At 34.7% G+C, this 25,902-nt stretch overlaps 1 protein-coding gene across 3 annotated transcripts in view; it reads right to left on the reverse strand.

Moving 5' to 3' along the window:
* LOC128681145 (irregular chiasm C-roughest protein-like) overlaps positions 1–25,902 on the reverse strand; it is a 92,618-nt gene that overhangs the window by 16,569 nt on the left and 50,147 nt on the right. For all 3 annotated transcript variants that reach the window (XM_053764794.1, XM_053764792.1, XM_053764793.1), the window contains exons 5-11: positions 17,753–17,904; positions 12,525–12,616; positions 11,697–11,805; positions 5,896–5,983; positions 5,440–5,525; positions 4,829–4,931; positions 3,780–3,913 (exon numbers count right to left, since the gene is read on the reverse strand). In XM_053764794.1, coding sequence (XP_053620769.1) covers positions 3,780–3,913; positions 4,829–4,931; positions 5,440–5,525; positions 5,896–5,983; positions 11,697–11,805; positions 12,525–12,616; positions 17,753–17,904 — 764 coding nt within the window. The remainder of the gene's footprint in view (positions 1–3,779; positions 3,914–4,828; positions 4,932–5,439; positions 5,526–5,895; positions 5,984–11,696; positions 11,806–12,524; positions 12,617–17,752; positions 17,905–25,902) is intronic.

Consider the following 25,902-nt stretch of genomic DNA (forward strand, 5'->3'; position numbering starts at 1 on the left):
ATGTATTAATAAGCTTGTGTACGTTGAGTTGTTCAAATAAATTATTAATTCTTTAATTCATTCATTCATTGCCGTTAAGCATAAGAGCTCCACTTACTCCACAGAGGAAGACTTGGGTACAATGATCGTCTGCATGGGTACCTCACATGTCTCACACAGAGACATTAAAAAACATTATTAAAAAACGGCCGCGCGCGACGGTCGCGTGTCTCGGCAGCGGAGCCAAAATTTTTATTCTATTTTTATTCTATTTTAACAAGTAAAAATGAATAACAAGTGTAAAGCCTGTGATACGGCGATATATGATATCTCCTTTATGGAATGCTCGCAAGATGCCTGTAAGAAGTTATACCATCTGAAGTGCCTGAGCATATCAACCGACAAGTTTGAAGAAATGTCTACGGCTTACAAAGATACCTGGATTTGTCCGGAATGCGTAAGCGTAATCCCGAAGCGGGGCAACTCGGATACTCCAATTAGAGGCAACATCCTGATGAACAAAACATTCACACCGGGAAACTTTGTCAACAATGAACGCGGAAGCCGTCTCAACAAGAATGACATTTCTCTGATGGACATTGATAATAAATTGCTGGAGGAACTAAGGGAGTTTCGCTCGGAATCACAAGCGCGACGTGTCGAGCAAGCAAGCGAGTTTGAGATACTAAAGGATAAACTGGCTAATACAGAAACAGAATTGTTACATCTGAAGCAAATGATGAAGGTAGTCTTAGAAAAAGTTACTAAGGTCGATGAACTAGAATGTAAACTTAAGGACTTAACTGAAAAAAATTCACACTTGGAAGGCCTACTCCAGCATAAAAGAGCCACAGCAACCCCCGTGACTGGAAACATAATCTCCAAATCGAATAATAAACCATTATTTGCAGAGGTAGCAAAACAAAAATCCACACAAGTGTGTGTGGCCACAAAACCAACTGTGGTCGGACCTACGACAGCGGAAGAGGTTGATTTAACTGTGATACCGGACAAAGTAAAGGAAATAGATGGTAAGGAAAATGGAAACAGGAGTGAGGAAAATTGGACAGTCGTAAGCAAAAAAAGGAGTAGGTATCCTAACAGTGACGTCAAAAAAGGAGGAAGCACCAGTGTGGCTGATATCCAAGGTACTGAGCGGAAAAAATATCTTCATGTGTGGAGATTAAGATTGGATACAACAATAGAATCGTTAGAAAAGCACGTTAAAAATGTATGTGGGAAGGATGTACAAGTAAAGATTGATAGAATCAAACACAAAACTGAGAGGGACTATGCATCGTTCATAATAGGAGTTCCCGAGAGTCAATATGTTCAGCTATGTCAACCGGAAAATTGGGCCGTCAACATTGAATTTTGCGAGTGGGTGTGGTTTCGAAAACCAAACCCTAAGTCAAAAAACACATAGTACTATAGAAATTTTTTACCAGAACGTGAGAGGTTTACGTACTAAATTAAACAAATTTAAAACAAATTTGTTGAACATTGACGCGGACCTCATTGCCATCACTGAAACAAGTTGTTATGAAGGAATAGACGATGCTGAAATTGTACCAAGAGGATACACTATACTTCGTTGCGATCGTTCAGACGGACGCAAACTAGGCGGCGCGTTTCTCGTGGCCACACCGCGCTACGAGTTACGTCATATACCGGTCCCGAGAGATGTAAACATCAATGCGCGAGTATTCGACATGGTGTGTGCAGCGGTATATTTAAAAAGTCGTTTTTTATTTCTGTGCTGTGTTATCTATATCCCCCCTAGTAGTAGTGATCAAGAATATATGTTGATGTTTAATATTATTGAAAACTTTTGTAGTACGTTTAGTGAAATAATAGTGGTAGGTGATCTTAATTTATATTCGTGCAATAAGGAAATTACATATTATTTTGAGTATTTTAAGAGCTATTGTGGATTTATTGAGAGCAACAGAATAGGTAACTGTAAAGATCGGCAACTAGATGTAGTTTTAAGTACATTTGAAGACAGCATTTACACAAAACAATTTTTACACTTCTTATCTACACTATTATTATAAAGAGATAAGCATTTGTGAGTTTATATGTTTGAGGCGGGTAATCTCTGAAACTATGCGAAGTCCCGGGCAACATCTAGTATATAATATTTTTTGTTGCTTGTCATCACGTTTCTCAATTCGTGACCCTGCCTACCGAGTAAGGGATAAAACATAGTCTGTATCTGTAATTTTATCGTAAAAGTAAACATTTATTAATAAATCGTATTGAAATAAATAACAATTATAATTAAATAACCTTCTAAATAAGGACGATGTCGGGATATTTCTGTTCCATCAAAATTACGGCAAGTTGGTGAACATCCAAGCTTAATATAATTACACAAGAGACAATGATAAAATCTCACAACGGGTAAGGGCGATACAAAGATGTGATACTGGAAGAAACGACATGATTATTTTTTTTAACTGTAGTATGAAGGAGAAGTGAAAATGATTTGCTAAGTGTGAGTGATGTGATGTGACTTTTGAGTTTTACGGAATCGCAAAGCTGATCGGAAATGTTTCAATGTGTTAAAATAAAAACCAAATCATTTATTCAGAAATTTGGCCTTCACAGGCACTTTATCACGTCCTATTCTAAATTAAATTATATTTACCAAAGCTACAAACTACTAGTATTTCGGAACGACCACTGCTGAGAAGAAATGGTCAACATAAACTAATTCAAACATTGTTCAAACGGTCCCTATCATGTCAGAAAGGCTTACCATTTTTTAAAATATAAATTTGTGTATCATTGTTTTAGTATTATAACAATGTAAGTACACAAGTATGTGTTACTAAAATCATCTAGTCATATATAAATGATTTTATTAAGTACAAGCATAGAAGTAGCGAATCTTCCATTTAATTTTCATCTTAGGTATGACAACATTAATATTTCAGTTGCGTGTAAGTAATATGAGTTATGTATTTCAACTCGGGATTTCAACTCTATTGTTGTGTGTGGTTGCTAAATCTGTGAATTATGTGTACCTAGCTAGAAATAGGTTGAATTGTAATTTATTTTAAGCTTCCTTTTATAGTACAGTGGGCAAACGAGCATGCAGCTTGTTGACAATGCGTACGTATTAGTAAATGCAACTCAATACGGGCCACCGCTGCGTTGCCGACTTTTTGAGAAAGCGATACACTCTTTTATTGAAAACCCCAATGTAAAAATTATCAGCGGACGCTGCTGAGGGAAGATTACGATTAAGATAAGATTTTAGTTTACTTTCTTAGGATGAATGCCAGTCAATTCTGACGTTGACTTTTTTAACCCGTGCACCGTTGACGTTGAGACAAAATGGCGTACTTTACGTTTTCTTCGTAGGTTAAAGTTAACGTTAAATTTGACTGGGTGTAACCCACTCTAAGTTTCGATTAGTTAAAGGTTTACAATTATGGGTAGATACATTGTATTTTAGTTTTTTATTTAGCATTAGAGTGAAAACTAAAAAGTAATCTATCAGATATCTATCAAATCAGTAAGGTCGTTGAAAAGTCAGCTAAGTACATGAAATAAAAATGTTTTTTATTTTCTAAGCGCGTAAATATAAAAGCAGTTTTACATTTACATTGATAAAAAAAGGGTTGCTCCGGGTGTTCGGGAGAGCCGGCAGAATATTAACGTTATGCATTTTTGACGTCTTACGAATTTTCAATCGAGTCACGTGTCCTGACGCGAGTTTAACAAATTTTACCCATCACAATTAGCGCATAACGCCGCTAAAGAAGTTTTCACTTCATAAAATGACTTACAATATTTTGATCCTCCTCAATATGGTACCACTCCACTTCTGGCTCAGGGAAGCTGTCGACGTCACAGCTCAATGTAATGGGCGTCCCTATCTCGGCTTCTACGTCCTTAGGGGGGTTCCGAAACGTTGGTGCATCTGGAAATTTATTATCTGTTAATATTAAGAGAAAAAAATCACCATATGTTTTATTTTATTTATTCAGGAATAACAAATAGTTATATAAGAAAGATTAACAAAATGGTTTTAAACTAAAATGTTTAATTTCTCTCTCATCAGTTCTCATTGTCCACGTCAGAGATCGAAAGACTGAAGTTACTATCCTATGTGCCAATTTGTATACCAATCTGACTCATATATAGATACAGGTCACCACTTGTTTCCGGTGTTACATTTTGTATATAAATACAAATATTATTATTATAACGATTTCAATAAATTGCGCAAAAGGCGGTCTCATCGCTGCTTGCAATTTTTCCAAGCAACATACGACCTTACCCTATTTTTGACATATTTTATTAGGTCGAAGCCTGGAAGTATGTAAGAAACTATGTAATGGAATTTATGGTAACTAATTTAACCATCTTCCAAGGATCGTAGCGTCATGAGAATTTACGAAAATGATGAAATTCTGATGAATTCTCAGCGAGTTGTGCAAAAAATCTTTCCTGTTCCAGCGCCGCACGCTTTTACAATCGAATGTTATAATTAAAAGCACATAGTTTACACTTTAGCCCAGAAATAGACACAACTTGAACGATCCATAATTTATTTATGGGTTTTAAGTGCTCTTTGAATCACCGAGTGTTTCGACCGCTGCGGCCGCGCCGCGCATTATGATCCAAAATCAATCATTTATAAAATTTACATTGACCACAGGTACAGATTAATTATTTTAAAGTCAGATAGTAAAACAGATTCTAGTCTTTGTTAAAAATTGAAAATTTTACAACGACGCGCGACCGCAGAGTTCGAAACACTCGGAGAACTACTTATAAAAGCGTGTTTTCTATTGTTTTTAAAACTATTAATTTATTACATCAATATACTTACATGTAACATGTAAAGTGAGGGTGTCTTCCGAAGGTCCGATGGCATTCTGGACTTTACATGTGACTGATGTTTCGTGATGATTCCTTGTCACATTCGGAATGACCTGTAAGGATATGATACATTAAAATTCACCTACACATATTTTAATACTTTTTGGGACACGTTTCGCGATTCTGCTCAGTAAAAATTTAAGAATTTTAAATTGTTTCTGTGGAATAAAGTGTAAATAGATACTCAAAAAAGTGTAGTTATATTCGGAGGTGCAAATCTAGTAAATAAAGTTTATTCTCTTTAAATCTTCTTTGCCAATCCTACTAAAATAGATTTACAATTTAGGACGGTCCTTAGAAAGCTGCCTCGGTTCAAATTCTTTACTCCTGTGCTATGGATAAACTATTTATATATTTTATAGAGTTCACATAGAAAAATACGGATTGCACTCCTGTAGTGCCGGCAGAAGTGAAAACTTGAATATTAACGTTGTGCATTTTTGACGTCTTCGAATTTTCGATCAGGTCTCGTGTCCTGACGCGAGTTTAACATTTTTTACCCATCGCAAAAAGTGCACAACGCCGCTAAAGAAGTTTTAACTTCAAAAATTATTTACTCACCAACTCAGTAGTATTTCCAGCATATCCCTGGTTGTTTATATACCATTTGTATGTCATATTGGATGGGTTTGCATCCGCGAAGCATGCTATCAAAAACACAGCCAATATTAGTAATACAATCGGCAGTTGACAAGGTTAGAGAATTGAAAAAAAAATGTATAATCTAGGTAAAATAGATATATTTACATGTCCAAAATCGTGTGATTTTATTCTTGTCATATCTTTGATAGTATTGTCATTATCACAGTAATTTTTTCACTGGTGTTTCTAATGAAGGCCCTTTGGCCTTTGAACAGTCATCAAAACGAAAATTTGTCAACGAACCTTTACACACACTTAGCCCATTCAACCATAAATTTCATCTCGGAAAATTAAATGGTCCCGTGGGAAATTCACGTGGGCGCCCGCGTGAACTTACTAAAGTTAGAAATGTCATAAGAAACACAAGATTCTTACCAATACGAGCGTCATGTCCCTCCGGTACATATGTCTTCCCTTTGATGTGGCCATTTACTGTCATATTTATTGTCGGTGCATAGTTGACCTGAGGACAAAAACATCTTAAATACAACAAACTGAATATATAAAGGCCCAGCCCCATTGCTCCGTCGTTCTCTGTTGCGTCGACACAGCGCGTTGCCGTTCCATTGTTTTATATTGGTTTTGACATTGGTGTGCATCGATGTATGTCGACGTAACGGAGGACGACGGAGAAATGGGAGATTTTTTTATCAAATATATGCAACGCAACGAATTGCGCATCACGTCTGTACCTACCTTAATACTAGAATAGAAAATCCAATTGTGCTATTCTACGATTAAGGCAGGAACAGACCGCAATACTTGTGACATTTTCGCGACAAGTTTCCTTTTTTCCCGAACATTTCGCAGGAGCAAAGCTAAATGTAACGCAACGCAACTTGTACTTATTTACAGTATTAAAATGAAGAAAACATATGCTAGATAATATTTATTATTATATCATTTTCCTTCATCAGTTAATGATAAGAAAATTAACACTTTTTTCCGAACATAAAAGTGTACCTAAAAAGAGTTTACATTTTATAATTTCATCATGGCGTCTGTACTTACATTTTTAGAACATAAATAAACGTATTAAATGAGAGGAAAAATTATAATATTCAGGTTTTTGTTTGTTAAAATATTTCAATGAAAATATGGAATAAACAAATATACCCTAATAGACGAGATTTAATATAAAATTTCAACGAAGTCGTTTGATTGGTTTTCGCAAACACGAGTACAAATATGTATTCACGAATAAATAAATATAGAAGTATTGCAAGTTTAAATAGGATTAGGCAGTCAACTTTTGTCATTACAAGCTTTTATATTTAGTTTCAACTGTTCCGAATGTGTGTCTGTCTGTGTAATCAAATGTTGCAAGTTAAATTTCATCTACAGTTGTCGCTTCAGTTTCTACGACTATGCCTTATTATGATAAGCATGACCTGATTGTGCTGGGTGCCTAGGATCGACTCCTAATGAAGGAACTTCTCAATGGTTTTAGACACGCGTTGAATACAACAAGATCTCTCTGACGACAATAATTATCTTAAAGCTATCTTTTCTTGTAGCAAATGGATCCCGCCCTCGATTAGAGACACTATCCTGCCGTAGATGTCGTAGGAGTAAGAGATGAAACCTTCACAGCTAGATAGGTAACAGCAACATTCTCTGTGAAGGTTGACGTCAGGTGTTGGCGGTGGTCGTAAAATCAGAGCACAATGTAAAAAAAAAAAAAAAAAATATTTTTTACGCCGGTCTCGGACTTGGACAGGTAGGTATATAAAATTTTATATTTTAAACAGATTTTGGGATTTAGGGCATCACAATCACGAATGTAAGAGATTATTTACAGGTTTTTATTTTTTTTTAAGTCCCCTTATATCGAACATATTCGGAAAAGCTGAAGCAAGTTTATTTCGTAGATAAAACCTCAAATATTTTCGAAAACGAAGCCAAAATGTACATAATAAACTTTTACAACGCACAGTTATCTTTCAATACCAAAGTTATAGGCATAATGAACACACAGTGGGCAATTTGAAGGCAAAAAACGGCCGAAATGTATACGACCAAAAACCCATACGGTCTTATTATGTGTACGAATGTCGGCCATCTTAATATGAGGGCAGTCTCACCCGAATCGTGTCGTAAAAAATAATTGGGCACCGTAAAAAGGGTTTTTATTTTATGACACTCGAATATATACGGAAAACAAGTATCATCATGGTTATTATGTATCATTTAAAGCTAACTTTTATTGTTTTATCAGTTTACATAATCATTCAAAACTTGAATTGGAAATTTATTTGATATTCAGTTCAGATATGATATGGTCAGAACCATTTTTAGAATTTTTATTCCATATTTTTTATGAAACTTAAACCCAATAAAATGTATAAATTATTTAGTATTTTTTAACCAGAACTGTAATGGTTGGCGTATCCTACCAATATTATAAATACGAAAGTTTTTGAGGATCGTAAGTATGTGTGTGTGTACGCAAAATCATCTGGACTATGTTATGAAATTTAGTACACGGGTAGAATATAACCTGGACACATACTGTACTTTAAATCCCGAAAGTCCCACGGAAGCGAAGCTCCGGAGCGCAGCTAGTTATTCAAATAAATAAATTATTAATAGCGTAAGTCCATCTCTGATTTAGGTGTCTCAACACAAGTAAGGGAAACGGTAAAACAGTGCTGTGCAATACCAACTTCGATTTTATTATTCTGCTCATAACCTGCTTCACCATTACTGTTAATATTGGTATAGTTTCCTTACCACAGTGCTACTATAGCCCACTATATTAATGAAAGTAGCTTCATGTCCTAAGTGAGCGACAAACGAGAAAAGGCAGTGCGGCACAATGCTATGCTTACGAAGGTAAGAAGAAGGTAGGTTTAGCTGGTTAGACCTAAGTGCAGCCGGTCTCAGTTGGTTACACATAGAGGTTGCCTACTTATCTTCGGCACAACCTGTCATCCCTGGTAGGCTTATAGACACATCACATGGTTATAGCTAGTCCTAAGGCCTAATCGGGATGATATCGATTAAACCTAGCTTTAGCCGCATTTCTGGATTTAACCATTATATAAACATAAGAAACATATGTAGTCGCCATAATCACATATTGTCGCACCGCATTGTGCAGCGCCCGGTTGCCGGGTTAGGCTTATAGTAATACCAGTCCACAAAGCACCATAATGTTTACGACGCCGCGGTACATTGATCGCGTGTATTTATGTTTGTTTTTATGTCTTCCTACCGCCATAACACTTCAAGAAAATGACAGTAACGTACTTTATTGGATTAGTATGCGTCAGTGGCTGTCAAACTTTTTCAATAGGCTAGTTGCCGTATCAATCAATCAATCGTAAAGAAAGTTGAATCAGGCACTTCTTTCCTTGTCTCAAAAAAAAATATAGGGCTTAATATGACATTGGGCACAAGTGACGTCACAAATGTTGAAGTCAAAAAGCGTTTTATTTACACTTTAATGAAAACAAAAAAAATACTAAATGGAATCGATCAATACAAGTTATATTTAATCACCGAGTATCGAGTTTAATGAAAATCGGTGATTAAATATCACTTTAAGTATTCAATTTCATATAGTATGTGAATGCATTTATATACATGTTATTTTATACACAGATAACTACAATATAATATCAAATTTGCAACACTCTTTAAACACTCAACGGAGAATGCTTCCTATAAAATACAGGCAGCAATTTTACAGAACCCTAACAATAAAACATCTTTGACAAAATTAGATTCTCTAGTTAAAAAATAATATAACTCATCTATTAGTAACATCAGTAGCTACAGTTTGAGTATCTCTGGTCTATGTTGATGCAGTCCAGAAGCGACGCAATATCATTAAGTACATATAAATTGTCAAATAATATTATTGGATCTCTTCGATTACTTTTCTATTTTATCGTTGTTTTTATTAAGTATGTCGATCGATAGCGACATTCTAAATAGCTATAATACACAAATTTATTTAAATATTATGAAACTTTCAACCACTGAACCCACGTTCAATTAAACAAGTCACTAACATAGTTTTAAGAATATTGTTGCTAAAGAAAAAAAAAATATTCTGTCCTTATTTGAAAATGTAATTTTGAAAAAATTAAAAATCGAATATAGATCTGGCCATTCACAAAAAAAAAGAAATAGAATGTAATAATTTTTACAAAGTCGTTTTTTTTTCGAAATACGAACAACCATATCATATGGCTCTGTTTTGTTAGGCAAACGATCCAGCGGTTCCGGCAACTATCTAGTTTCACTGTTTTACTGCTACATAGCGACTAACACCCGCACCTGGGTGTTTTAATAGTGTCAAACATTGTTGACGGGCGTAGACGAAAACAAAGGGTAGATAGGTTAATTTTAATTTAGATTTTCGCACATGCTTTATAGAAACACATAATCTATTTATGTAAATAGTAATGTACTATAATTCGTAGTATTAATAAATAGTCTAAATTTAATTCAGCTCCACCTATGTTTGAAATTACATAAAAGTCGAATAAACAAGTTTTTTTACAAAAATTACATTTTGACACAAGCTTTTATTGTCGTCAGAGAGATGTTATTGCATTTAACGCTTGAAAAAAAATACCATGTCCCTGCTGTAAATCGTTGAGGAGCTCCCTTGTTTGGAGCCGACCCGGGCTGCACCATCAGGTCATGCTTATCATAATAATGCACTGTCATGGAAACTGAAGCGACATGGAAAATTGAAAACGGAAGTAGGAGAAATCTAATTTGCAAGATTTGATTACAGACGACGGGACAGGTGAAATTAAATAAAAGCTTATAATGAAAAGATTTGGTTATAGGTAATTTAATACGATCATACAAATAGTAAATCATTCTAGTATCTTCACCATAATTTGAGTCTATGTCGTAACGTACCGTAGAAACGTAGTGGCACTGAAACTGTTAGTGCTTGTAAAATTTAATCGAATTTATACGACCCACTGTTGGAGATTTTAAAAGCCGATCTAAGCTGCCATTTCAATATACTAAATTGTAAAACGGAGTTCGTTATTTGTTTTAAAATTCGCTTCTGCAGGCATTTCAGGATGAAAACCGTATTCCAAGTTATATTCTAATCGTGTACCAAATTTCATTATGTATTTTTTACTCCAAAACAGTTTCAAACAGTTGAATGGAGAATCAAGAATTCTCATGAATATTGGGAAAAACAAGTTTATTTGTTAGACCAATTTAAAAAAACCCCGACTTTCCATATTCATTACGCTACAACTTTTGAACGGCTCAACCGATTTTCATGAAACATGGCTAATAACACTCGGGACAGTATTATCTATGACACAAAAATTCGGTTCATCCGTTTGGCATCTACGATACCACAGACAGATACATAGACAATTTAAACTTATAACACCCCTCTTTTTGCTTCGGGGGGTTAAAAATACCACACATCACTGAAGGCAGAATAATTTAGCTTTTTAATTTATTGTTTCGAAGATTACCAAGCCTACAAACAATATTAAAACATGTCCGATTCATAATTTTGATATATAAACAGTTCGAGAATAACTGCTATGAAGGTATTTGTATATTAATAAACACAGTTATTCTTATACCTTATAACTTTCGGATTTATTGACACAATGCTTGAGGCCCAACATCGCTCTCCACTTCTCGGTATCGAGTATTCGTTAACGATACGATATTCGATATCAATATGGGGACAAGGAGGCTTGTATTTATTTATTTAACTTCAAGTTAAAATATATAAGAGGAAATACGACTATGAAGAGAGACGTTCTATCTAACAATACCATGAACTTCAATAAAATTTCATTAGTACTTAATTACTCAAATTACAATCATACATAATCTCTATCTCAACTAAGCGTTTTACTGTTCTTCCTTAGCTATACGGCATCGGAACCCAGGGACCGTTTTCTTACTTTTTCCTCTCCACTTCTCCTCCCTTGGTTCGCATAATTGATAACAAGCCGGTACCAGACATGGAATGAAACCGGTTATTACCGGTGGATGAAAGAAACATTGTAGGAGATAAATAGAGAGAGGAGATTTGTTTTTAATTTTGTTTTTGTTGTCCGTCAGTCCGTTTGTCCTTATGTCGAGGCCTTCTTTATGTATGCTGGAAATAGATTCATTGCTTTTTTGCGAAGTAACTGATGTCATTTGAATAACAAGAGAAGACTAACCTCTATTATTATACTGGCGGCTCTGTACGCCCTGTCGGCTGTGTTTTGTGCTTGACACGTGTACGTTTGATTGTTATGGTCTTTTCTCGTCACCAACTTCAACACTGACCTGTGAACAAAGTAGAATAAAACGTTACTTATGATTAGTAAAATTCTAAATCCTGTTTTAGTGAATCCCAATGAGTATCTCCATCTCTTTCCAATCTGAGGATATTCCAGGTTTCTTCCTATATCCAATATAGAATAGCTGCACTCTGCAGTCATAGACAAAAATTACTTTCAAATATCGGGCTAGTACAACAAGCAACAACATTTCGGCTAAATAATTTAGTTTTCTTTTAGCCGGCAGGGTCGTCATGTAAGAGAGAGTCTACACGAGGCTGTCAGCTTGACTCTCTTTGGGAATGCTCTTGTTGCATATCAGCTGTTATGCCGCTGTTAAGCCATATATAATGTCCCTTAGTGATCTCGTAAGACACCCAAGGGAGGTTTTGGAGTGGTCCTATTCTAGGGCGGGACCATACGCCACACGAAGTACGCGACCTATATAATCCATACTATTATTATAAATGTCCATCTGTCTGTCTGTCTGTTGTTCTTTCACGGCTAAACCGCAGGACCAGTTTTGATGAAATTTGGTATGCATGTAGTTAAAGATCCCCGTTTAAACATAGGCTACTTGTTTTCCAAAAATCAACCCTCAAATGACTAAAATGGGGGGTGAAAGTTTGTATGAAATACGTCTGTTGGGCTTTCACGCACTATAAATTCACGCGGGCGAAGCCGCGGGCAAGAGCTAGTTGTATAATAATAAAAATAAATACTCACGTGGCTGTAAATCTCTGTCCGTCCGACCAAGGCTCGACATTGTATGACACGCCTTGAGTCAAAACACCACCGTTACTGTCCACCCACGTTATCTAAACAATAACAAAGTAATGGTATTAGTTCATTGATATCATAAACTTACTTAGGCTATTTATTGCATAACTTGCTATTGCGCGCGGTTTCACTCGCGTGTATTTCCACGGGCATATTTATTACTACGGGACGAAAAGAACCCTAATTCCTTCTCTATACTATTGTATAGAGAAGGAATTAGGGTACTTTTAACCACATGTTTGCACATGTTTCAAGATGTTTGATTGAGTAGATAAATCGTGAAGTGGTAACAAACAAACTTACGCATTTATAATATTAGTTAGGTCGCACATCAACCAAGAGGAAACTGAAAAATGTTTTTCTGTGACTCTGCATGAAACTATGACGCGGTAATAGCGACGAGTTTGTAAGTTTGTAATGAATTTGGTTAGGTTGATGTGCTGTTGACTGTACGGGACTGGAGCAAACTCATTGAGAATGCCGTCACTACACTTTCAGTTAACAGTTCTAAGAACAGCAGGCCTACCATCACATATTTCTTTTACAGAACGATTCCAATGCAACTCTGTTCCATTTAGTAACCTAAAATGAATCGCATTCATACAAAAAATTAAGTCGATGGTACGAATTTGCGATGCAGTTCAGTTTAGGTCGTAAATTGGATCGCGTTAAGAGAGGATGGTAAGTCTCCAGATTAAACAAAATTTCCAAACTTCAAGATACGCACTCAACAGCGTTGTTAGCTGTTAGTGTAATAAAATTAATTAATAAATAGTGGGCAATCGAGCACGCAGGTCGCCTGATGGTAAGTAAACACCGCAGAGCACTTGGACACCAGCATTGTCGACTTTTTGACAAAAAGAAAAAGGGTCTACCTATATATATTTCTTTTATCTATGGGTCTCTTTTCTTAAAGATATCGATTCCAGATTTTTTAAATTTCATTAATATTTTCAAAAATAAGGTCTACAAATCATTAGTCGATCAGTAACTGACAAGAACCACTACGGTAAGTTTGAAATAAAATATTTATCTAGCTACTAGCACCCCGCATTTCGTAGTATATAATAAACCCAACACTTTAGAAAGATTTATAAAAATAACAATCTCTTAACAAATCGCCGGGTTTTCATTAAACTTCTCAGTCGTTGCTTTATCAAAACATTTGTTTAAATCTAAGGTAATGCTTCCAGTGATTCATTCCTAAATTCAAAAGATAAACAGGTTGAAAAGGGTCGACGCCGCGTCGGCTATTGCCTGTTAGAGGCATGGAATTAGGTATAAAAACACGGCAGAAGTGCCATAAAGCAAAAATAATATATTAAACTTTTTAATTCAGGCAAAAGCATAGTCCAAATACTGGATTATTCAGATAAATAACTAAGTAATCAAATGATAAATAATCACTAATTAACTTTGTGGTATACTAGCGAGATTACGTGCCCCATCCTCGCACGTAATTGTACATCACAGCCACATTACTGATGCTCCAACGTCCGTGCGTCTCGCTGTCTCGTAAACAATTGAGCGCTCGCTCGCAGCGCTATGACTTATAATAGTAGTGGGGTGGTAGTGAATATAGACGCATACAGTACAAACTTATCTTTTGTACCATTTTTTCGTACGCCTGACAGGTGGAAAACAGTGAGCTATGTAATAACATTATACTATCTATATGTACCTGTTCTCACAAATAAATGATTTGATTTATTGATTGATATGTGTGATTTGTCCCCATACTACCTTGCCATAACCGAACTACTTCATCAGAAGCTGCCATCTAGTTTGGGCACTTGGGTTACTAATGAATCCGTAGAGCATTGTTGGTTTGGCAAAACCCTGTCGCATTGTTTTTCGCATGGGAATTTAATATTTTATGTAGTATTTATGTTGTTATGCCGTAGATTTTCTAAAAGAACACTAAGCATGCTTTAATGCTTCTCTTACAACATAGTACTTCTATTTGTCTTATTATTTCGAATTCTGTGGTAGAAACGACTTTGAACTTTGGGATATTTGAAAACCGAATGAATTGAAGTTGACAGATATTAAAACCGATTTCTCTACTCATTTGTTGATAGTAAACAATTTTATTGGCAAAGTTTATGACCCAACTATGTTGATGTTGATAGATCTACATATTATTGGGCATAGACCGATCAACTTTGACCTTCAATTTAACCTGCTCAGAAAAACGCAAAGTATGCGCAATATGACGCATTTTATATAAACGACGGCGCAGTTTCAAGTTAGTTTTAATGAAATTTGCACAAATGTGACTTTTTGTTATGGTTTTTTAAATAAATAAATAAATATATTAGGACAAATTACACAGATTGAGCTAGCCCTAAAGTAAGTTCGAGACTTGTGTTGTGGGATACTAACTCAACGATACTATATTTTGTAACATATACATATTTAGATAAATATCCAAGACCTGGGCTAATCAGAAAAAGATCATTTTCCATCATAACCCGACCGGGGATCGAACCCGGAACCTCTCGGTTCAGAGGCAAGCACTTTACCACTGCGCCACCGAGGTCGTCATTTTACCCGAGCGAACCCAGGACGGGCCGAAAGTTTACGATAATTTACCAAAACCAATTCACATTTTGTTCATTCCCATAATCAAATTTGACGACATCCCATGCCATTTCTATATCAGTTTAGATTGTATCATCTATCGAAGCACACTGGCGTAATTGAACTACTGTAAACCGGTTAATACTCGTTATTAGCGATTTTGATCTTAATGAGTTTGTTTTATTACTTCCAATGGTGAGAACTGGGAAGGGATTTTATCAATAATGGCCGCAGCATCCTTGGTTACTTAATAAGTTCAATTATTATCATAGTCTAACAATGATTGTTTAGTTAATAGTGTAGAACAAGTGTGTTGGGCAATAAAGAAATTACCTAGTCGAGTGTAATCATGGGATTTTAACAAAATTTGATTTAACTTGCAGTGTTAGCATTTTCTGTTCCGTTTTTCACGGCTAAAACGCTGGACAGATTTTGATAAAATTTGCTATGCATGTAGTTCAAATATAGGCTACTTCTTTTTCAACGTTTAAATAATATCACTCTGCCATAGAAAGTATAGATTCGACAGAACTGAATGTAAATCATCACACTGTCTCTGTCACCCCATGGCAAAAAAAAAAAGGAAAATATATATCAGATATTCTAATCCATCTTCCCCTTACATTGCGAGGGCAATCTACGAAAATTGCAAACAATATTTTTCAGCGCGGCAAAAATATTAACATTTATAATTTTTTAATTGTCACCTCGCTATCTTGCGAAGATATTAATTTATCAAGCCCTTATTTAAATGGATGATTTATGTCTCGCGCTTGTTTTTTCAGTTTTGTTTTTCTTAAGATTTTCTTTTTATTCAAATTTATTTTGCACGAGCGCCTTTCTTGAAAATGTATTCTTCAAATTAGATATTGGATGTTATGATGGCGGAATGTATATATATATATATATATATATATATATATATATATATATATATATATATATATATATATATATATATATATATACAGGTTTTTCCTATATATATATATATGTGTGTGTTGGAAAAACCTGAATCATATTTTGTTCACTGTCAATGATGATAATAAAGTATTTTAAGATATGTAATTGATCATAGTAATATATGCGTATACTATCCATACCAGTCCATACTAATATTATAAAGAGAAAATATTTGCATTTTATATTTGTTGTTATAAACGACTAAGCCTATTTTGATGATTTTGACGAATCATTCAGAAATAACATAAGCTATTATTGATTACAGTGTAACCCCAGCGAAGCCAGAACGGAACACTAGTCTAATATAATTTGTAAATATGTACAATCTGGAATTGAATTCGCAACCTCATATTATAGAATTGCGAGTGGTTCACATAGCTTAAAAGTTTGTACGAATAAAAGTATAGGTGGCACTTTTTGTCGGCAAATCCAACAAAGCAAAATCGCTATAAAAATTCATATGGAATGGCGACTATTCTATTCTATTTCATTTCATGCCTCGATGCTTTTGTTCGCCATTTCGTTACGTTGCTACCGCGGACATGTGTCCAGATAGATACACTATTTGCGTCCCGAAAAAAATATTGTATAATGATTTAAATTTCATCCTATTTTTAATCCCAGACGCAAAAAGAGGCGAGTTATAAGTTTGACCGCTAAGTGTGTCTGTCTGTGTGTACGTGGCACCGTAGCACATCAACGGGTGAACCGATTTGGAAGCGGTTTCTTGTATTTGATAGTTAATTTTTATGCGGTGGTTCTTAGATATGTTTGATCAAAATCGATTCAGCCATTCAAAGGTTGTAGCGAAATGAATATTGAAAGTCGATGATTGTTTTGAAGTGATGAAGTGATTTTTTTAATTATAAGTAATTAAGTATTATAAGTAAGTAAGTATATTAAGTGTTAAAGAAGTTAAAGAAGTGTTATCTATTTGGATACAATGTCTATGGTCAGCTTGCTGCTGCTGTGTGATTTTATTATCTTTTCAGTCGAATGAAAATTCAGTAAATACCTCGAATTGAGTTAGTGTTCTTTCACAATGTGCTTTTGTGTTATATAAATAAAGCTTACAATATAACTCAAAAGCCGCGTAGACATAGACAAAAGTTGATTTTATTAGCATTTAGCGCAACCTATAATAGAATTCACGTTTTTCACAAATAAATCCCACTATAACAATAGTTTTTCCGGGATGAAAGGTCCTATGTCCTTCTCCATGCGAAATTTCAAGAAGATTAGTTGAGTAGATAACGCGTGAAGAGGTAATAACTAAACTCACTTTCACGTTTATAGTATTAGTATAAGACCTGCGCAGGCGCTTTTTCACGTCATGTTCTAGATTAAATAATATTTACCAAAACAACTGGCATTTCAAAACGACCACTATTTGTCCCTATCATGCCAGAAGAGCTTACTAATTTTTGTTATGAATAAAATTGATAAATATACGTCACACTCTAGAGAGACACAAATTCCCATCCTCATTACATTAATTACCAATTTCTATCGACAATACACACATTTTCATACAAATAAAACCTGAAAACAATGCCCAAAGCAATCAAGTGGCATCGACCCAAAGGACCTCACTTCAATTACTAAAACATATAGAAAACAAAACTTACTTCAGCTGGCGGTTTTCCCCCGGCGGATATGCACTCCAATTTGATCGTTCTGTCCTCCTGTGTAGAGATGAATTTCCCTTGCACGATTTTTGGCGCTTCGGGCGGTACTAGCACGGTCAGCCGAGCGTACCGTGACCTAATAGCTGGTTCACCTACAAAAGGTTTAATTAGTATTAGTATAACGTAAAATAGATTCTGATTAAAGATTTCAGTTTTTAATTAGTTTTCCAAATTAATCATTAATTTAAATTGGGAAATGTTATGTATTTATGAGACAATTATGACATTACAATTAAATACAACAAATATTTTTGAAAGTTTTATAACTTGCAATGTGTTTGTATGTATGATTATAAAGTGTAAAAGGAAACTATAAATATATTATATAATAAGTGGCACAAATTTATACAGGAAAGAAAAATATTATATTTTCAATTTTACATGCAAATAACAGTGATCTAATTGTCAATCACTCTAGTACAGGAAATGGTAAATTGTCTTCAGTGAACGTAGCATACACAGTGACCAATTTTCTGCTAATGGCACCTCGTTGCGTTTGCGTTCCAATATTTCTTACATTATTAGTGTTTTTTCGGAAAATTATGGTTATGCAACTCTAAAAATAATCTGTTTGTATGTGTCTGAAAACTTTCGAACGGTTGGTCTGTTTTTGATGAATAATTTAAAAGGTGTGTAGGATCTGCCAATAGAATTCTTAAGTTCATGGGGCAACGAAAATTGTGAATATTTCAAAAACGACTTAACCGATTATATAATAAGTTATCGCGTCACAAACGTACATACAATAGGTACACACATACAAACATACATACAAAAAACGCTTCGCTCGTTCGGTCAACTAAGTCGTTAAGGGGTGGAAGGTTATATGAAAAACCAACGATTATTCCTGCCGTGAGCGGAGCCGGGAGCGACAGCTAGTATACTTCGTATACAGCTCGCATACTTTAAACATTTTTCATACAAAGTCCGGTCCTCTGTTTCGGCAAATTCTTTATTTGTTTCGCTGCGTTATTTTGTGAGACACAATAACTTCTGTATACAGTGTTCGTTCTCCCGTAAAAGTTATATGGGACCGCGCTTATCTAAGAAATTTCATACGAGATAAAAAAGGTTTTTTGTCTGTTTATTTATTCTTGTATAGTACGTTCTAGTTCCATAAATAAATTAAAGGTTTTTATCTAAAGGACCAAAGGTTTTTGAAATATGTAGGGAAAATGGTGATTCCCTTTATTTTATTGTTTTGTCTCTGGTTTCACAAAATAATAAACAAAGGCTTTAGTACTATTTATCCTATATCATTATATGAAAGGTTTGGATGTGGTTTCCGCCCTAAAATGCGAACAGATGACGGATAAGTCTCGATAGCTGATAGGCAACAACGGCATTCTCAAATCAGGTTCAAATCAGGTAAACGACCGGTCATAAAATCATATTAGGCCGAATCGTCATAATTAAAAGGAGGACCCAGGTCTTCGCGGCATTGCAGCCGTGTGCCAATTTTGGCTGTGACGTTTTATAACGTCAGGCTATTGTTACCTATAAACTGCCAAGGCGGATATGTAGTGGTCCTATTCTAGGGCGGAACCACAAGCTGCGATACGCCATTCAAATTAATATTCAAAATATTAGCCGAATTGTCCACTTTAGAATCGAGTAATTATTAATGTAACTCGATTCAGTCCTTTGTGTTGTGTGACTTGCTTGTTAGCACATTAAGATTTCACATTTGGGTCTTGGGGTTTCAACAAATTTAATGGTACTAGCACACTGAGCTGCGAAGATCGATTATTCTTCTTCTTATATAACGATTAATTGGACAAATATTTTCTTGCCAGAACCGAGCCACTTCGATGGCATAATCGGAAGTTGCCTTCAAGTCAGCCCTTCAAGGGACAGACGGGCAGACACACAGAACAGGAAAACACACAGCAGCACGTAAAACTCAACGTACTTATAATTAAATGACAGGTATAGATCATTATGGGTCTGAACTTTTATAAAGAATATTTATCTTATTCTATTATTAAGATTATTTATATTATCATTATCATCAACATCATCATCATATTAAGTGTGATATTGCTAACACTTGTGTCAAATTGTATTCAAGTCGCCTAAAGGCATCTGACATGACTTTTACGACTACTTATCGCCATCTAGTGGCAGGTAGTAGTCGCATACACACTAGTGAACTACACTCCACCAGTGTGAAAGTTTCCTCACGATGTTTTCCTTCACCGGAAGCAAGTGGTGGTCTATAAAAACTACTATATTGGTATACAAACTCATTATTATTATGATTTTATATAGATTAGTCCTATCCTAATAAATGAAGAACAAGCCTTTTATACAAATTAGCTTTTAAAACAATTTCATTTAAATCTAGTGTACGAACACCCTTACTACAACAGTAGGTACGCTTTTAGCCGCCTACTTTAATATTCATAGCCTGAGAGGTTCAATACAAAGACAATTCTATAGATTTACTGTTCCCTAGATGTAATATACTATGTTCAGCATACAGTCCGCTCCGCTACGGAAGCGAGTCCCAAGTGTGAAATAGCACTATATAACTGTTTCATAACGCAAATTTGCATATTTCTTCCCAAACGTACACCGATGATAGCGGTGATTTATATTATAATAGTTAATATCCATAGTTACTTTGTCATAATACATTTTTTGTATCATTACATTATGTGCAAAAATATATATAAACTAGATGTTTCCCGGGGCTTCGCTCCCGTGGGAATTTTGAGATAAAATATAGCCTATATAAATCTTGAATAATGTACTTTTCTAATGGTGAAATAATTTTTGAAATCGGTTCGGTAGTTTCTCAGATTTATTATTATTTAGAGAGACATACAAAGTCACGAACACTTACGTCTTTATAATAATAGTATAGATTTAAATTGCAACAAATACTTTAGTGCAATATAAAGCCGAGCGCACATCAAGTTACCCTACATAGATCTTTATGCCGCGGTAATTGCGTCGAATTTGCTATGAATAAGCTTGACATACATAACTGTACATATGAAAAAAAACTTATATTGACAGAAAATGGCCATGACCATTTATTTATTCACAAATCGAGGTCAAACAAAAATAATCAATATATTTAACTCCTCTGACTCATTTTCTCGTGTACGCGGATTCATTTGGGGCTGTGATGTCACCAAGCCCCTCTAATTTCTAAAAAAGTTTTCCCGTGATTTTTTTCGCCACTTGCCTTACATCAACGCTACATAGGAAAGTCATTTTTGCTAAACAATTGCGAAGTGATTCTATTCAATTCCACACGCCAACTCAGAATAGACTCTATAGAATGGTCTCAAACATGACTATTTTTTTATTTCCTTCCAGGTTTTGACTCCAAACCGACAACCTCGGTGGCACAGTGGTAAAGTTCTTGCCTCTGAACCGAGAGGTCCCGGTTTCGATCCCTAGTCGGGTCAGGATGGAAAATGATCTTTCTCTGATTGGCCCGGGTCTTGGATGTTTATCTATATAATATGTATTTTTGTTATAAAAATATAGTACCGTTGAGATCCCATAACACAAGTCATATCCCATAACACCAAAATTCTTTATTCAAAAAAAATGTCGGACACTAATGAAACCTACACGCCGCGTTCAAACGCTCCTGAAATTCACCCACTCTGAAATCTGATTTCAGCTCAATATTTTCAAAAATAAGTTAAAAACCATGTGTGACATGCATTATAACAAATCCATTTAAATAAAGATTTTTTTTCGTTAAACATTTATAAAATTAAAATTGTATCAGTACTTTACTTATTAATAAAATAGGATAATTAAATTGATTACTATGTTCAGTACAGTATGACTTTGAATAATGATAATCATCGATGATCTCGAACCCTTCTAAACCATGCGGGAATTGACACGGCCTTTAAGAAATTACTCGTTTGAGCTTCATTCGCTTTTTTTTATGTGGCTTTTGCCCAGCAGTGGGACCTGAGACCCACTGCTGGGCAAAAGCCTCCTTCCAACCACTTCTACTGTTGCCATTCCTTATCGAAGGCCGACAGTTCTTCGGACCATCGCATCTTCGGCTTGCCTTGCGATCTTTTCCCATCAGTCGGGACTCAAGTAGTCACTCTTCTGACCTAATCCCACTTCAGTTCCGTTGACTTCCTACCAACGTCAATTATTTGCGTGATGGAGCAGCACTTTTCCTTCACTATTCTTCTTTTAAAAAGTCACATTTAAAATTTAATTCAACGATAAATATGCGTCTTTGTCTTTTGAAATTAGTTCCGAAACAGTATCATATTTGTCAAGTAATGAAACTTCGTTCCCGAATTTCCCCGCAACTTAGTTTAAACGAATAAAGGCAAAGTCGGTTCAGCACGAAGTTTTCATACAACTTGAGCCCCAACTTAAATACCTACTGTCTCAACTGGCGATACAATTTTGTAACTATCTATTGTTTCGAGCAAAAAGTTCGTCATGACAATTGTTAGTTTTTTCCATGAGTTTGCACTTTTAGAAGAGCATAAAAAATTTAATACTCTCTCGCTTTTTCGTCAGTGCTTATTTCTCTTTTTCCATTGGTATTCGTAAAAACTGTTATTACATTGGCGCGGGCGTGGACAATAATTCTGCACATTTTGAAATGTAGGTTTAAAATAAAATGACAGACGAGTCTCTCGATTCGTTCCAAGGAAATCATTGCTTTCTAATTTAGTTTCTTTATTTTATTGCCTTTTTATTTCACAAATTCTTTGTTCATTTGTGTATTTCAATGTAAGATTTCCTTACATATTATAAAATGAATTCGCCCTGTCGCGCCTGCCTGGCTGTGTCGCGATTAACTCAAAAATGACCTGACTGATTTCTATATAGTGTTCACAAATATGATTCCTGGTGGAGGTTTAGGTGCTACAATTTACTAAAGAATAAGGATTTATCCAAGAGAAGCCGGAACGGGCGGTTAGTTTGTAATTATCAGCTCCTGCTCTAACTACGTAATATTTTTAGGAACTATAAGATATTATATATTGCATACCTAATACCCTATACGTATAATAAATAGTACCTCTACATTGCATCGATATATTTTAGCAACTTTTTATAATCGGCTAGATTCTAGACGAATAAATTAACTGCGAAATATGATTAAATTAAATTATAATAATAAAGTTTTAATCAAACGATTATTAATATACATTCCTAGAATTAATCCAGTTTGTGTTATCATTTAAATATTACCTTAAGTTTTAGGATTCAACTTAAATCTTCAGTCATCAAGTAAAATTCTCACAATTGAGCTGTTAAGTAAATTATATCTCGAAACGGTATCAAATTTGCTTAATGGCTTGAGTGTAACGATCAAAGAAGTGGAGATAATGTCGATTACTTAAGAAATATAACATTAAATGTTAATCCTAAAACAAAGGCTGAAAAGGGCACCGTAGTAATGGGAATGAGTTATCGATGCTTTCGAAACTCGAGCTCTGATAAGTTTTGCAGTCCGAGTCATCTACACAACTATACTTGAGACACGGTTTGAACAGTTCAGAGTTTTGTTTGTTTCTATCTTTGAAAGCATTGTCATTATCACAGTAATGTTTTCACTGATGCTTCTAATATTATGGGCCTCCTCCGAATAGTCATCAAAATAAAATACAGTCATCTACTTATTACACCAATTCAAAAATCCAAAATAACTGTAATTATTATATTAAATAAATAAATAAATAGAATATATTAGGACAAATCACACAGATTGAGCTAGCCCCAAAGTAAGTTCGAGACTTGTGTTATGGGATACTTACTCAACGATACTATATTTTATAATAAATACATATATAGATAAACATCCAAGACCCGGGCCAATCAGAAAAAGATCATTTTCCATCATGACCCGACCGGGGATCGAACCCGGGACCTCTCGGTTCAGTGGCAAGAATCTTATCACTGCGCCACCGAGGTCGTCGAATATAGTTTTTGCGAATAAAATGTAGGTATATATAACTTGATAGCATAAAACATCGATATACACTCGACAGCTCGAGTTCTGTTCGCTTCACTAGCCACAGGAGCTTAGCAAACAGATAAGAATATTCTAGAAACGACGCAGCTCAAAGCCAAACTGATTTATCAAAAGGTTACGGGGAGACAGTAACGTCTTCACAAAGGACTATGTAAATTAATTTCATGAACCTTTTCGTTTGCATCTGAATGGCCCCCACTTGGGTTGAAAAGGATCAAGATACTTGAAATTTCTGCGACGGCTTATTAAGAATTCGCATAAATACTTAATAATGATGATTCCAAATTAATTTGGAGCAATTAGATCAGATATATAAGATCTTAATGATAAGTGATCTTCATTTTATACTTGAAACTAGCGGCCCGTCCCGGTTTCGCTCTAGTAAAACCATAAGAAATTGCACACCTAAACCTTCCTCCGGAAGTACACTGTTTTGTAATATGTAACGATAAAGATATATTTCCATGAGAAACATTGTGATATTGGTACTTTTCATTACTAAAAATAAAAATAATAAATCAATTGTTTCATAATAAAATTAAAAACAATAATTTTTCGAGCATATTAAATACAAATTAAATGTTAAAAATAGTAAACTTGTACCAAACTATAGGAATTTGAAATCTTCTTAATATGGCAACATATTTTTTCTTAATACGTGTGTTCAAGTACTTAGATATTATTTGATACATACGTTTTTGTATTAAATGTTTATAATTAAAAGAAAATTCTATCCGAGAAACCCTTGACGGTGTCAAAATATATTATAATAAAGTAATAAAGAATTGAACACACAAAATTAAAAAAGCAATAAATTTCCCTTTAATGTAACACGAAAAGCTTTTTTTTTTTTTTGTTTACAATCTCAAATTAGATCTTTCGAAATTACAAAGGCACAAAAGATGAAATGAAAAAAGGGGTGAAGACAAAATTAAAAACAAATTAATATGCCGAACAAAAATTTCAATTGAATAATGAAATGGGGAAAATGTACAAAGAGATATGAAAAATTGTATAAGTCCGAAGGCAGAAATGGAAAAAGATTTCTAATTTAATAAACAAACAGAATTTCGCAAAAACCCGTGTAACGATCTGCGAGTAGTATTGAGGCGAGAGAAACAATATTTTGTACATGGTGTCACAAAATTTACACCTACCTACGATACATTTGACGACCTCGGTGGCGCAGTGGTAAAGTGCTTGCCACTGAACCGAGAGGTCCCGGGTTCGATCCCCGGTCGGGTCATGATGGAAAATGATCTCTTTCTGATTGGCCCGGGTCTTGGATATTTATCTATATATGTATTTGTTATAAAATACAGTATCATTGAGTTAGTATCCCATAACACAAGTCTCGAACTTACTTTGGGGCTAGCTGAATCTGTGTGATTTGTCCTAATATGTTTATTTATTTGTATTTTGGTTTAATTTATTTAGGTACATTTGATTAAAATGTTGTCTATTTAATATTTTTGGTTCAAAGTCATAATGAAGTATATAATTTTTCATATTAATTAATACCCCTGACGGAAAAAAAAAGGAGTGTTAAAATTTGACCGGTAAATGTGTCTGTTTACGTGACACCGTAGCTCTACAGTTCAACCAATTTAGACACGGTATATTTTTATTTGATAGCTAATTTAGTGGTTCTTAGATATGTTTAATCAAAATCGGTTCAGCCATTCAAAAGTTGTGGTGAAATTAATCAATATTCAAAAAACCTCTTTTGAATATTCATTCATTTAGGTTTTTGAGGAGGTTAGGTTATTTAGGAGGTTTATTTTGTCTAACAAATAAACTTAACGTAATTATGCCATGGTTTAGTTTTTATTTTAATTTCAATAATAAAATTATAGTTTAAATAAGTAATGTTGACATTGTCATTTAGTGCTGTGTAATATTGAAATCACTACAAGTCACATTATGGTCTTAAAAGTATCACATTCTACGGAAAAGACGTCTTTAAACTTTGCAACAACATCTTTCTTACGAAAGTTTCCTTAACAACTAAATTTTAGTACTTCCTGTACAGTCTACAGCACATCAAGTTACCCAGTATCAACCTCAGTGTTCAAAAATTGCTCTCCCATTGTCGAGTTAGTAT

This window comes from Plodia interpunctella, chromosome 26 (genome assembly GCF_027563975.2).
Source record: "Plodia interpunctella isolate USDA-ARS_2022_Savannah chromosome 26, ilPloInte3.2, whole genome shotgun sequence".
NCBI classification, from domain to species: domain Eukaryota; kingdom Metazoa; phylum Arthropoda; class Insecta; order Lepidoptera; family Pyralidae; genus Plodia; species Plodia interpunctella.